Below are 13,762 nucleotides of genomic sequence, written 5' to 3'. Positions count from 1 at the left end.
AACCCTTCACCTGAACAATAAAACTAAGTTATTTCTAGCCCAGTGTAATGGCACACAAGAGAAACCCTAGCACTTTGGAAAGCTGAGGCAGGAGGATTCCAAATTAAAGCCCATAGCAAGACACGGAAGAGGTGGGCAGAAATGCATCTCAACATGAAGGCCTTGGGTTCACTCCCAGTTCCACACACAAGAGTGGAATTTACCAGGTCTTTTTGCAGTTCCAGAAATGGAACCTCAAGCATAATAGGGGAGCACCCACCCTACCCTAATTCCCACACAGGATGCATGCAGTTTTAACAAGCAAAGCCCTGCATTCCCAGAAAATGGCAACGCTTCATCACAGCTTTATGTCTCCCTTGAGTTGGGTTCCCTATCCAGACATCTGACAGTGCTGTACCCAAACACCACTTCCCTGCAGCACACAAGGCTCCTCCTTCAGACTCCAGTACTGCCCATGTCCCAGTGTTGTCACAAAAGCCACAATAAGGGGCTGGGGACTTAGTTCAGCAGCACAAGAGCCCACCTGGCAAGCACAAGGTCATGAGTTTCATCCCTGGTACCAAAAAAAAAAAAAAAAAACAAAAAAAAAAAGCCACAATGAGAACCAGTACCACCCTAAAACAGCAAAACTGCAGGAAGGAAAGGAATGTGCATTCATAGATCTTCAGGCTGCAGGTTCCCAGCATAATTCAGGAACAGATCCAGGTCCTGGGGGGTGTTGAAATACTTGTGGCTGTCCCCAACTACTTCCAGCATGGCCTCCAAGTCACTGGCGGGGAAATTCTGCGGGAAGGGGAGGCAGGGCTGCAGCGACTCCTCCTCGCAGCTGGGGAATGGGCTGTTCCAGGTTTGGGGGCACCAGCTCTGTGTGTTCCAGGAGTGGTTGCCCCACGACTGGCTGCCCCAGGTCTGGCTGCTCCAGGCTGAATTGTTCCAGGTCTGGTTGCCCCACATGGGAAGGTTCCCAGATGTGTTCACCAGGCAGCTCTGGGCATAGTTGGAGCAGACACCTGGGTACTCTGCTGGAGCTGGAACCTTCTGGAAGAGAAGAGTAAGTTAGCAACTGCTGTGTAGCCCCAGTTGGCTGGAACTGGCTGTGCTGTGAGCTGTACAAGAGGCCTGTGAGCTGCTCAAAGTGTGCAAAGGAGGCCGTGACCTTTGGGATGTGACTGAGACCCTCCCTGAAGAAAAGCAGGCTTTGCGGGCTCCACCCCACAGGAAGTTCTCCAGAGCTGTGAGGGGGAACCTGGGAGGAACTGGGACGACCAGTAAATTGAAGGTGAGTGCAAGCCACTGGAGGAGAAATCTAAGAAACTCTGCACACACACACAAAGAGCAATGTTCTCCAAAGGTCGGAGAATGAGCACAAAGTATTAAAACCATGCAAAAGGCCTTGAGTTTCATTTATTTTTTAAGCAATGATCCCTTCCTGTTCTTTATAGCAGAGTAGTATTTCATTGTGCATGAATAAGCAGAAGAGGACAATAAAGGATAGATAGTGAGAGAGAAAGGTCTTTTTTCAAAAATGAATATAAAGGCCAGGGATTTACCTGCCTGGCAGGCATGAAGCTGTGAGTTCAATCCCAGGTACCACAAAAAAAAAAAAAAAAAAAAAAAAAGAATGTAAATAGATGGAGGGGAGAGGTACAGGGCAGAGGCAGGGAAAGGAAAGACAATTAACTGTGGTGCATACACATCCTGATTCCCCTTGGTGAATGCAGTCCTGATGTACTGTAAATGAGTATCGAAGGAAATAAAAATGTTGTTCATTTTAGGTTTCTTGAGACTCACTCCCACTATGTACATCAGCCTGGCCTAGAACTTGAATCCCTCCCAACTGCCAGGGGTCTCCTGGATGAGATTTTTTGGTACTAGGAAGCGAACTTATGACTTCGCATTTGCCAGGTAGGCACTTATACTCTAGCCCCAGTTTAAAAATTTTTAAAGTTCAAGCAAACTGCCCAGCGATTTAGCTCAATGCCTGCCTGGCAAGCACAAGGTCATGAATTTGATCCCTGTTTAAAAAAAAAAAAAAAAGCAAACTACCAAAAATACATAGAGGACAATGAGTTCATTCACAGGGCAAACGGAAGGAAGCCAGAGCTGGGTGCTGTTCTATGCCTTAGAGATGACAAAACTAACTAAAACCCTACAGCAAGAAAGATAGTGTGCGTGTGCAGTCACCTCAGGTGCACCAGCACCATTCTGCAGCCCAGTGCTTTTCTGCCATCTCTTGCATTTCATTCTCTGATTTTGGAACCAGGTCTTAACCTGCAACAAAAAGTAATAGGAATTAGAAAATACAATGCAGATGTGCTTGGTATCAGAGGATGTTGTAAATTTCTCTTCCTAACAACTCAGGAATTAAAGTGTAAATCATAGTCCCATGAAAGTATTTCTAAGACTTTTAGTCAGCTGGCTGCTTTTCTGTTCAGTAAATCTAACCAGCTACACTGAGCACCGTGACATACTCCTATAGGAAGCTGAGGCAGGAATATCACTTGTGCAAAACAAGGTAGGTGTAGTGGCACATGCCTGTAATTCCAGCATTTGTGGGACAGAGGCAGGATGATGGCCAAGAGTTTGAGGCCATCATCAGCTACATAGTGAGTTGAAGGTCAGCCTGAACTGCTTCATAGCAGATCCTGCCACACAAAGCTAAACAAACAAACAAGCAAATAAACAAAAAAGCCCACAGGTTGGGGAGGCGTAGCTTAATAATAGTGCCTATCTAGTAGTCTGTGTGGGACCCTGGGCTCCATCTTGACCACTGCAAAAAATGGTTTATGCGGGTGAGCCATTTGCAATAACATCCCCCCCAACATGAGTATTGTGGCACTGGAGATTAAAAAAAACATTAAGGTTTTTTTTTTTGTCTTTTTTCAGTTTTTTTTATCGGTACAGGGATCGAACTCATGACCGCCTGCTTGCAAGGCAGGTGCTTATGCCGCTGAGCTAAATCCCCAGCCCCAAACATTAAGTATTTGATCAAATATGCAACTGGAATTCAGTAATGTGTCACAAAAATTTAAAAGCCATACATTATTGACATAGGACAAAGAGCTTTAGTTTGTTTTTGAGACAGGGTCTCACCACTTCTCTTAAGTAGCCCAAGCTGGCTTTGAATGCATGATGATCCTCCTGCTTCAGCCTCCAGAGTGCTGGGATTTTACAGGCCAAGAGTGCACCACCACACGTGGCAAGATCTTTTCCCAATTTTTTTTTTTTTTTTTTTTTGTCTTTTTCCTTTTTATCGGGGTACCGGAGATCGAACTCACGACTGCCTGCTTGCGAAAGCAGGCACTTATGCTGCTGAGCTAAATCCCCAGCCCCGCAAGATCTTTTGAAGACAGACAAATTCATTTTTAATAAGTGAACATTTGAATAAAAAGTAAAGGATTAAAAAGAGGAGGGGTGGGGAAGAAGACTGAAAAGGGAAGAGCCAGGCATGGTTGCATCTATAGTCCCACTATTAGGGACTGAGGAAGGAAGTTCACAAGTTTAAGGCCAGCCCGGGCATCTTAGCAAGACCCTGTCTTCCTGAAGATGGGCATGGTGGTGCTGATCTGTAATCCCAGAACTCAGGAGGCTGAGGCAGAATAATCACTGTGAGTTGGCGACTAATAGATATATATAGCGAGACCCAGTCTCAGAAAACAGAAACTAAAGGTGTTGAAAAGTACACACAGGTGCACACAAGGAGGTTAGCCAGCTCTTTGCAAATCTTTTTAGTTTCTGTCCTGCAACCACAAAGGACCCACCTGCTTGTAGCTGAGGTTCAGGAGGCTAGAAAGCTCCTGCATCTGCTGCAGGCTGAGGTACTGCTGCCTCTGGAAACGGTCTCTGAGCACATACAGCTGTGTCTCTGAGAAGACAGTGCGGATCTTCTGCTTCTTAGGTGGGCCCTTCCCCTCCTTTCTGTCTGAGGCCTCCAGGGAGCTGGGTAAGGTGGCACAGGGGCTGGTGGAGGAGTCTGGGGTCTCCTGGAGGGGCAGGTCCCCAGAGGAAGGGATGGGGGAGGCTGCTGGGGACAAGAAAGCAACACTTGACTCTAGAACCGTAGTTTTCAAATACTGAAATGTTAAATGTGTATTTTTCAAACCACTTTCATACAACTTGTAACCTTAGACCCAGGTAATGAGTACCATCTTAATTCTCTCACATTTTGATGCAAGGTCTGGATAACTTACGAATTTGCCCAAGCTCTGAGCAAAGTTGTGATCCTCCTGACTCAGCCTTCCAGAATGCTGGGATTTCAGACTTGCATGACCATACCTGGGTCACTTTTTTTTTTTTTCCCTCTCATAGTTTTTTGAGACAAGGTCTCCCTAGGCAGGCTTTGAACTCAAAATGATTCTCCTGCATTAGCCTCCTGTAGGATTAAAGGTGTGCACCATCATGCCTGGGTTTTTCTTTTCATTTCAGGTACTGATGATTGAACTCACGACCTCACACTTGCCACTGCCAGATAGGGACTTGTGCCACTGAGATAGATCCCCAACTCCTTTTTGGTCTTTTTAAGACAGGGTCTTGCTATACAGTTCAGGCTGGCATTGGTTCACTTTGTAGCCCAGGCTGGTCTAGAACTTTAAAGGATCCTCCTTTGCCTCAGCCTCCTGAATGCTGGAGTGTGAGTGACATCACATGTGGCCTGCTGCCTTTTTTTCTTATCCAACACTGAGCACTGCCAACTGCTATACAATAATAAATGTTTTAGTTTTTTTTTTTTTTTGTTTTGTTTTGTACTGGGAATTGAACTCAGAATCTTATGCTTATCAGGAAGGCACTTATGCCGCTGAGCTCTAACTGCAGCTCAATTATAAATGTTTTAGTAATTTTCATTTCACAAGCATTTCATTTTTATTTTCTGGTTCCAGGAGTGGAACCCAGGTCTCAAGCAGGCCAGGCAACTGGTGCCCTCTCTGCACCCCCTGCACTCGGTAGCTCAGTGTCTGCTGGGATGCTCTGAGTGCCCTTCTCCACGTTCAACTTCAGTTATACCCTGGGGTCACCAACTGAAGAGACAAGCACTAAGACAGCAAAAAGCCCACCATCTTCTCCTGCTGCTTTTGTTTGTTTTGGTACCAGAAATGGAACTCAGCACCTTGCACTTGCCAGGCAGGCACTGTGAGTCTCCTGCTTTTTGCGAGTAGGTCTAAAAAGGAAACTCGGCCAAATGCTAGAAACAGGGCACAGTAAATGATATAGACAAGCCTAGTGGCACAGGCCTGTGATCCTAACACATTCTGTCTGTGACGCTGAGACAGATATCACAAGTTGTAGGCTGTGAAACTTAAGGACTGACCAGAAAGAATTCAGGATGTAGCTCAGTGCCCACCACAAACCAGAATAAAGCAAAACCCAATCCTGAGACCTTCAGAAGTAGCTGAGCCAGGATCTGATCCATCGCCTGGCTAGAAAGCTAGTGGTCCACACTGCTCTGGAATTTTGTGGAGGTCAGACTGCCTGGTTTCTTCTCAAGTTACTGCCCACAACCCAGCACTTTGTTTGCAACACTCGACATCATAGAACAGTAACCCAAAGTTTAGAAAAACAGGCTAACCTTAGAATATACAGTGCTCAAGGCTGAGCATGATGGTGCATAGCTATAATCCCAGCACGCAGGAGGCTGAGGCAGGAGGCTCACCGTAAGTTCAAGACCAGCCTGAGCTACAAAGGCACTTGAAGCCCAGCCCGAACTACACAGTGAGTCACCATGTCAAAAAACAAAACAAGTGGGCCAGGGATATAGTTCAGCGGCACAAGCGCCTGCCTGGCAAGCCCAAGGTCCCGAGTTCAGTTCCAGATAACAAAAAACCCCCAACAAACAACTATATGTGTATAATGGTCCAATACAACAGGCATTGTTCCGTTAACCTTCCTTTCCCACAAGTTTTACAGATACGACCGTCAAAACTTTTTAATACCGCGCGTTGCTCCCATTTAGCGCACTGGGCACGAGTTGCATGGCCAAAATGGGTCTCGAACGCGCGCTGCAGCCCCTTTCCGCCCGCAGGGCGGTGCAGACTCGGACAGTTGTCACCACCAAGTCGGGCGGCACTGACTTGGGAGCACCGCGGGGAGCTTAGGACCTGCGTCCCGCGTCCTCAGTCACCGCAACACGCGCGCCTGCGCGGCGCTTCCAGCCGCCCGGCGGGCTCAGCCGTCTCCGCAGCCCCGGAGCTGGGCCCGGGCAGGGCGGCGCCAGCCAGCACACCGGGACGCGGGGCGTCCGCCTTCCCTCGGGAGCCCGGCTGCGCGGCGCGGTTTCCTTACCAGACTCGGCCAGCGGCTGCTCGGCCTCAGGCGGCTGCAGGGCGCCGCAGGTCTCCGCAGGCCTGGGAACCTCAGGCGTCGGCGAGGGGTCCCCGGAACCCGCGGCTTCCGAGCAGGACAGGCTTGGGGGGCAATCCGGGGCCACACTCATGGTGTCCACGAGGGAAACAAACGAACTGAGTTTGAGAGCGGTTGAGAGACTAAGGCTCTCCTTAAGACTTATGCCTCAGTGGGAGAGCTGAGAATAAGAGGAAGATTTCCACACGGGTCAGCCCGGCCCTACCGGCCTGCGGGTTTCTAAGGTGGGCCCGGGAGACCCGCCCTCCGCCGCCCACACCCCCTACGCCCCCCAGGCCCTGCTGAGTTCCGGGTGAATTCCTGTCTGCCGGGGGCACCTCGACCATTGTCATGCAGAGGGTGCTGTGGGGCGGCCCAGACGGGCTGGGGAGCTTGAAGCCCGGGAGGGAGGGATTGGAAGGAGGGGTGAACCCAGCAGGACCCCAGACCGGGGTTCACACCTGTAAAAGTGGCGCCCCAGCCCCTGGAAACTTTCCCTAGTTTTCAGTCCCTACTAAAGAAATACTAGGGGTGCAGGGCTGATGGTCAGGGGACCCCGAGGAGGTTAGGCATTTGCAATTTCTGCCTTAGTTCCTTGTTGTTTTTCAGATTTTTAGAAAGGAGAGGAGGAAAGGCATTCCTCCAGGAGGCTTGGCTTTCATCAAAAGCCAGAAGAAAGGACCTGTCCACGTGGACACCGTGGTGGCCGTTACCCACCTATCTTGCTATGAGAAACTTTGTAATTAGATTTTCTTTGTTTGCTGTAATTAGTTTTTTGGTAACTAGCTTTTCTTCACAAATTACTGGATAGAATCTTCTCAGCCACTTTAGTAAGTCTCGGGGTGGTGGTCAGGTTTCTTTTTCCTTCCAATACTGGAAATTGAAGCAGGGCTTGTGCACTCAGCTACATCCCCAGCCTTTTTCATTTCTCATTTTGAGACAAGGTCTTGGTAGCTCATCCTGGCTGGCCTTGAATATGTGATCCTCCTGCCTCAGCCTCCTGAATAGATGGATTTCAGGTTCCTAGTACCACTCACTGCACCTGCTTGCTTCTATGTATATATCTGTAAGCAGGGACAGAAGTACCTCCTCTGTGTTTTTTTCTTCATTTTTTGTTTTTGTCTTTTGAGACAGGATCTCACTATGCAGTTTAGGGTGCAGTTTGGGCTAACTTTGTAGGCCAGGCTGGTCTCGAACTTTCAAAGTCTGCCTGCCTCAGCCTCTGGAGTGCTGGGAGTACAGGAGTTACTGCTACCACACCCAGCCTACTTGCTGTGTGTTGATGTAGGAATTAAAGAGAAAATACTGTAGCCAAGCATGGTTTCACAAGCCTGTAATCCCAGACCTCTGAAGTCTGGAGCAAGAGAATGGTTGCAATTTCGAGACCAACCTGGGCTACAAAGTTGAGGTCAAGACCAGCCTGAACTGCATAGTTAGATGCTGTCTCAAAAAGAAAAAAGAAAAAGAAAAAAAAAAAAAAAAAAAGAAGGAAAATGCTAATTACTAAATATTTGTGCCCTTAGGGATCAACCATTAGTGACTATTTTTGAAATTCTGTCAGGATCCTGTGTTCCAAACCCCAGAGTTTGTTTGTTTGTTTGTTTAGTTTTAAATTTGTATTTGAAACAAGCAAGTGATATAATTTTAAAAAGTATCATTTTTTACTTGGGGCAGCTGAGGCTGGAGGATAGTAAGTTCGAGTCCAGCCGGGACAATTTGACAAGACCCTGTCTGAACATAAAAACCAAAAACCTCCCCAGTAGTGTAAAGGACAAAAGAAAAGTATTTGTTGTTTCATCTGGGACATTGCTAGATGTAAAGTAATGAGATTTGTGAAGTAAGTTTGATGCCAGCCTGAACTGCATGGCAAAACCATGTCTCAAAAAGAGAATCCTCCCCCTCCCCCCCCCACACACACACACACATGGCCTGGGGAAGCTGAGCCCGGTGCCACAGGCCTATAATCCCAGCACTCAGGGAGGCTGAGGCAGGAGGATGGTTGTAAATTCCAGGCCAGCCTAGGCTACTCAGCAAGACTTTGTCTCAAAAAATTTCTGACGTGAAGTTAGCAACAACAACAACAAAAAAAAGACTTTGTCTCAAAAAACAACAAAAAGACTGGCGATGTAGTTCCCTGTGATGTTCTTGCTCAGCTTGGACAGCCTGCTCAGCCTTGCTCAGTGCTACAAGAAACAACTAAACAAAGAAATAAAAAGAGAAACATTCTGCTTTCAAACTCCATCAGCAGTTTGGGAAATGGGGATTGTCCTAGCCCCCAAACACCTGGCTCCCTTTATGTCCCTTTGTGTGGTGTCCCTGCAGTGATGGACCAGGGCAGAGCAGGTACAGCCAACAGGGTGACCCCTTCCTGCCCAGGGCAGTGATTCAACTGAGGCTGAGGTTTGGGATCCTGCTGGGACTGGCTGCGGAGTGTGTGGATGGAGGCTTTGCTTGGGATGGCCAGGCAGCCTGGTGGGGCAGATGAAATAGAATGACCAAAAGGACTGCTGTGATTCCAGGCCAGCCCAGTCTGCATTCCAAGACCTGGCCTGAAACAAAGCAAAACAAAGGACCCTGAAAGCCAACAAGTGTTGTGTGGTGATAAATGATGAACTTCAGATGGGCAGAGAGGGAAACTGGGGGACCAGGGGAAGGGGCCCTGGACACTAAGATTTGCAGCCAGTAGCATTCTTGCAGGGCTGCCCCCTACTCTCTTGGTCTCTATGTCTCCCGAGGTGGTAGATTTGGGCCCCTGGACCCTGCGGCTGCTGCTACTGAGAACTGAGGCGCTAAAGAAACGTTCCCCACATCCATCAGTCTCAAAGCCTCTGCCTGTCCAGATCATACATTTTCCTTCTGATCTATAAAATCCAAATGCCTAATTAAAAATAGAGTGATGAGCCCAGTGTTTGTGGCACATGCCTGTAATCTCAGTACTGGGAAAGCTAGGGCAAGAGGATCTCTGTGAGTTTGAGGCCAGCCTGGGCTGCATAAGCAAGTTCAAGTCCAGCTTGCCATTACATAGCAAGACCTTGTGTCAAAGGGGGAAAAGTATGTATGTATATAGTTATATAGTAACTGAGACTAGTGGGGAGGGTCAAACAGGTGGTGATCACAGCCGCTGCACCAGAAGGGATCTCACTGGGTTGTAGCCACCACTGGCTCAGCACTGGCCTCAGAGAAGTGTATGTGCATGTTTGACCACCATGGCCTTATTAAATAGACACAGATGAGATCTCAGACAGGTCATTGGGATTACAGTCCAGAGAGCTGAGAAGTAAAGTGGCCATCAGTAGTAAAGACCTTCAGCTTTGAGTTAACACTGTTTTTATTTTATTTTATTTATTTATTTTTGAAACAAGGAAGGTCTTACTGAATGACCCAGCCTGACCTTGATCTCTGGGAAATCCTCCTGCCACAGCCTCCTTGAGTGTTGGGATTACAGGCATGCAATTCCATTTCTGAGGATGACAACTCCAATTTCCATGAAGCCAAAATAGTAAAGCTGTCTTTGTTGAGTAAATCTTTAAAATGTACCTAGGATCCAACTGCTTCTTTTAATTTTTCCCTCACATGCCCCCCTTTTTCTGCAGCTGAGTGAAGTTCTGAGTATTGCATCAACCTTGGTTTAGAGAAACAGCGGAATTTCAAGATATAAGGCTGGGTGTGGTAGGTGCACAGCTGTAATCCCAGCAATCCCAAGCTAAAACCGGAAGATCGCCACAAGTTCAAGGCTAGCCCAGGTTACCTAGTGAGTTCGAGGCCAACCTGAACTACAGAATGAGAGGCTGTCTCAAAAAAAAAAAAAAAAAAACCAGAAAAGAAACATTCCAAGAAGTAATTATTCCTCACTGAGCATGTGACTCTTGGTATCCCAGCACCTGAGATAATTGATAACTGATAATTCGATGACAACACCCAATAGTCTTCATTTACTATTTTATTTTATTGAGACAGGGTCTTGCTAGGTAGCCCAGGCTGGCCTTGAACTCATTATATAGCTTCGGTTGGCCTCAAACTCCAGGGAATCATTCTGCCTCAGCCTCCTAGGTGCTGAGATTACAGATGTACACACCATGCCCACTTCCTCAAACCTTTAAAAGAGAATTGTTTTTGATTTCTGGCGGAGATAATAACTCTAGGCCGTGGGATGCTGTCATACCCGCTGCTGCAGCTGTTCCTGAAGAGTCCCAGCTCCAGTTACCTTGGCACTGCCTGAGAGTGGATGTTGTGGATGGGGCACCTGGTGAATCTGAATCTGTCATTTATAAATTTCTGATTTTTATCTGGGCATGGTGGCTCACTCCTGTAATCCCCACCACTTCCTTGCTGAGGCAGGAGGATCTTTAAATCTGAGGTAACTTGGCCCACCTGGTGAGAACTTGTCTCAAAAAATAACAAAACAAGGGCTGGGGGTTTAGCTCAGCGGCATAAGCACCTGCCTTGCAAGCAGGCGGTGGTGAGTTCGATCCCCGGTACCGATTAAAAAGAAAAAAAAGTAAGATTAATTTAGCTGGGGATATTTGTGAGGCCCTGGGTTCAGTTTTCAGTAGGGGGTAAAAATTGATCCTTGAACTCTAGAAGTACTATTCTACAATATAGTCTTTGGCTGCTGGGATAAAAATCACTATTTATTAAACCAATGAATTGGTTCCTCAAGGTAAAATGCTGAGATTCTGCAGAATTGTGGAACTGCAAGGTCTGTCAACAAAAACAAAAGAAAAAATTCATTTCCTAGCGCCAGGGATTTAGCTCAGTGGCATAAATGCCTGCCTGGCCCGTGCAAGGTTGTGAGCTCCATCCCAATTAAAACAAAAACAAAAACAGTTCTTGAAAAGAAAAGAAAAACCAAAAGCAACCCTGGCCCTGAGCAAGGTGATTGTTCCACTGGTCTGCACCCTGCCTCCAGGGCTCCAGGGTTCCAAACAGGGAAAGCCATTTCTTCCTCATCCTCTTCCTGCTCACAACTGTGGTCTGCCCCAGGGCCAGGCAGGATAGCAAGAAAGGCTTTACTGCAGGGAAGGGGGTGTTAGCAAACAGTGCTATGGGGTCTTTTGGTGGTGTTGGGGGGGGGTGAAGGGGACTGGTTGACCCCAGGTCTCCCTGTGTAGCTGGCTACAGTTCCCTAGTCTCAGCCTCCCCAGTGCTAGGACCTCAAGCTCAGCACAGAGCAGTTCTCAGGAGAGAGCGGGACTTAGGTTATGATGTGGTATAGTAGTGGGGAGAGGAAGGGGAGAAACCCAGCCCCGCGGTCCATTCTACTTATCTTGACCTTAGCTGTTACTCTAATTTAATAGTATAAGGGAAAATAAAGTTGTTGACCCCAATAACATTAAGTCTAAATTTTATCCTGAGAAAAGAAATCATCTTTGTTTCTTTCTGTCTTTTTAGATATTTTTATTTTTGCTTTTTATCTTTTTGAGATAGGGTCTCCCTATACAGTTCAGGCTGGCCTTAAACTCACTTTGTAACTCAGGCTGGTCTAGAACTTGCCATGACTCACTTAAGACAAAGATTTGTTCTGGTATTTTTCAGACAACTGAATGCAGATGTCTTGTGCTCTGGGTGAAAGATTTGGGGATGACAATGTACAGTGTATATACCATTGTTGCCCCTGATTGACATGTTTTGAAGCTTAGTTTTTTCTTTCTTTCTTTCTTTCTTTCTTTCTTTCTTTCTTTCTTTCTTTCTTTCTTTTTTTTTTTTTTTTTTATCTTTTTGAGACAGGATCTCTCTATGCAATTCAGGCTGGCCTTGAGCTCATCTTGTAGCCCAGGCTGGTCTCGAACTCGCAACAATCCTCCTGCCTCAGCCTCCCGAGTGCTGGGATTACAGGCGTGAGCCACCGCACCCGGCTTTTTCTTTTCTTTTTCTCCTTGAAATAAAATGGATTTTTGGATGCTTCTATGGGGGGGGGGGGAGAAATAAAATGGATTTTGGGGAAAAAATTGAACTTGCCATGATCCTGCCTCAGCCTCCTGAGTTTAGTTTTTTGAGACAGATTCGTGCTCTGTAGTCCACTGTGTAGCCCAGGCTGGCTCCAAACCTGTCAATCCTTTTGCCTCAGCCTCCCAAGTGCTGGGATTACAGGGCTATGTCATCATGCCTGGCAGAAGACAAGCAAATTTTTTGTTGCAGTTCTAGGGTTTGAACTCTGGGTTTTGTGTATGCTAGGCAAGCACACTACCATTGAGCTACATCTCCAGCCCAGAGATAAATTTTGTAAGAGCCGGGTATGGTGGTTCACATCTGTAATCCCAGCACTTGGGAGGTTAAGGCAGGAAGATCATTACAAATTTGAGACCAACCTGGGCTACAAAGTGAGCTCAAGACCAGCCTGCACTGCATAGTGAGACCCTGTCTCAAAATGACAAAAAAAAAAAAAAAAAAAAGAAAGAAAGAAAAAAAGAAAAAGTGCTGGGATTACAGATGTGCACCACCACATCCAGCCTCGTTCTGTGATTTTTTTTTTTTTTGTCTTTTTCCTTTTTATCGGTACCAGGGATTGAACTCATGACTGCCTGCTTGCAAGGCAGGCGCTTATGCCGCTGAGCTAAATCCCCAGCCACTCATTCTGTGATTTTTAAAATTGATGTTGGCCAACACATCCAACCTTCCTTGTACAGGGACATCTTGAAACTAGTAAACAGCAAAAATCCCCAAACACAGTAGCACACGTCTATATCCCAGTTACTCAGGAGACTGATTCAGGAGGATTCCAAGTCCAAGCCCAGTCTAAGCAATTTAGGGACCCAGTAAGACCCGATAACATTTTTTTCAGAAATGGTGGGAGCAGTGCTAGTGCTACAGTTTAGTGTGAAACCCTAAGTCCCATCCGCAGTACAAAAATAAATAACAGGTGCAATGGTGCATGCTTGTAATCCCAGCAGTACAGTCTGAGGCAGGAGTTCAAGGTCAGCCTGAACCACACAGTGAGACCCTGTCTTTAAAAAAATAAGAAGGAAAAAAAAAATTCACAAACTCTTTGACAGAACTGGAGAGTAACCAGAATGTTAGAAGAAAACTAATATGAAGTTTCTTTATATAAAAAGTTTCTTTATCTGCTGTTTTCTGCAGTTTTCTCTCACCATATAGACGGGTCAGTCATTCTACAGGCCCCACCAGCCCCCTGGGCTCCGGTCCACCACAGGTCCAGCGCGATTCATTCCCGTGGAGGGTGCTAACTTCTTTACCAATTCTTTTCCTTCACGAAATCAACGCGTCCGTTATAAACATTTCATATCCACTAGATAGAAGCAGTGTCAGGAGCTCTCTCGGACAGGTACAGTTTACCTCCGTGGCGAAGACGGCGCCCTCCCGCCCAGCTCGGCCCCTCTACATGGAACCCCGGGGTCCCTGCAGCCTGCTCCACGCTCAGCCCCGCGAGGGAGAAGGTGTGCACAGTTTCTGTCCCTGAGCTGACACCGGA

At 47.0% G+C, this 13,762-nt stretch overlaps 1 protein-coding gene across 1 annotated transcript; it reads right to left on the bottom strand.

The window, feature by feature from the left end:
- Nucleotides 1-209: 209 nt before the first annotated feature.
- Nucleotides 210-6,584, bottom strand: LOC100731016 (putative homeobox protein NANOG2). The gene is made up of 4 exons (XM_063238283.1): nt 6,097-6,584; nt 3,762-4,024; nt 2,185-2,271; nt 210-1,038 (listed from the first exon to the last, which is right to left on the bottom strand). Exons 1-4 carry the CDS (start codon nt 6,425-6,427, stop codon nt 655-657), a joined length of 1,065 nt encoding a protein of 354 aa, XP_063094353.1. The 5' UTR covers nt 6,428-6,584; the 3' UTR covers nt 210-654.
- Nucleotides 6,585-13,762: the final 7,178 nt, after the last annotated feature.

Source organism: Cavia porcellus, unplaced genomic scaffold (assembly GCF_034190915.1).
Source record: "Cavia porcellus strain 051 isolate PalLab524CR breed Dunkin Hartley unplaced genomic scaffold, mCavPor4.1 scaffold_27, whole genome shotgun sequence".
NCBI classification, from domain to species: domain Eukaryota; kingdom Metazoa; phylum Chordata; class Mammalia; order Rodentia; family Caviidae; genus Cavia; species Cavia porcellus.
Note: the sequence above shows the minus strand (reverse complement) of the source record. Positions and strands in the feature narration are given on the sequence as shown.

Coding starts and splice junctions, on each gene's coding strand:
- LOC100731016 (XM_063238283.1), bottom strand. CDS start 6,427: ATGAGTGTGGCCCCGGATTGCCCCCCAAGCCTGTCCTGCTCGGAAGCC. Junction 4,025..6,096: donor GGTGACTGAGGACGCGGGAC/GCAGGTCCTAAG, acceptor TCTTGTCCCCAG/CAGCCTCCCCCATCCCTTCC. Junction 1,039..2,184: donor ATGGTGCTGGTGCACCTGAG/GTGACTGCACAC, acceptor CTTCTCTTCCAG/AAGGTTCCAGCTCCAGCAGA.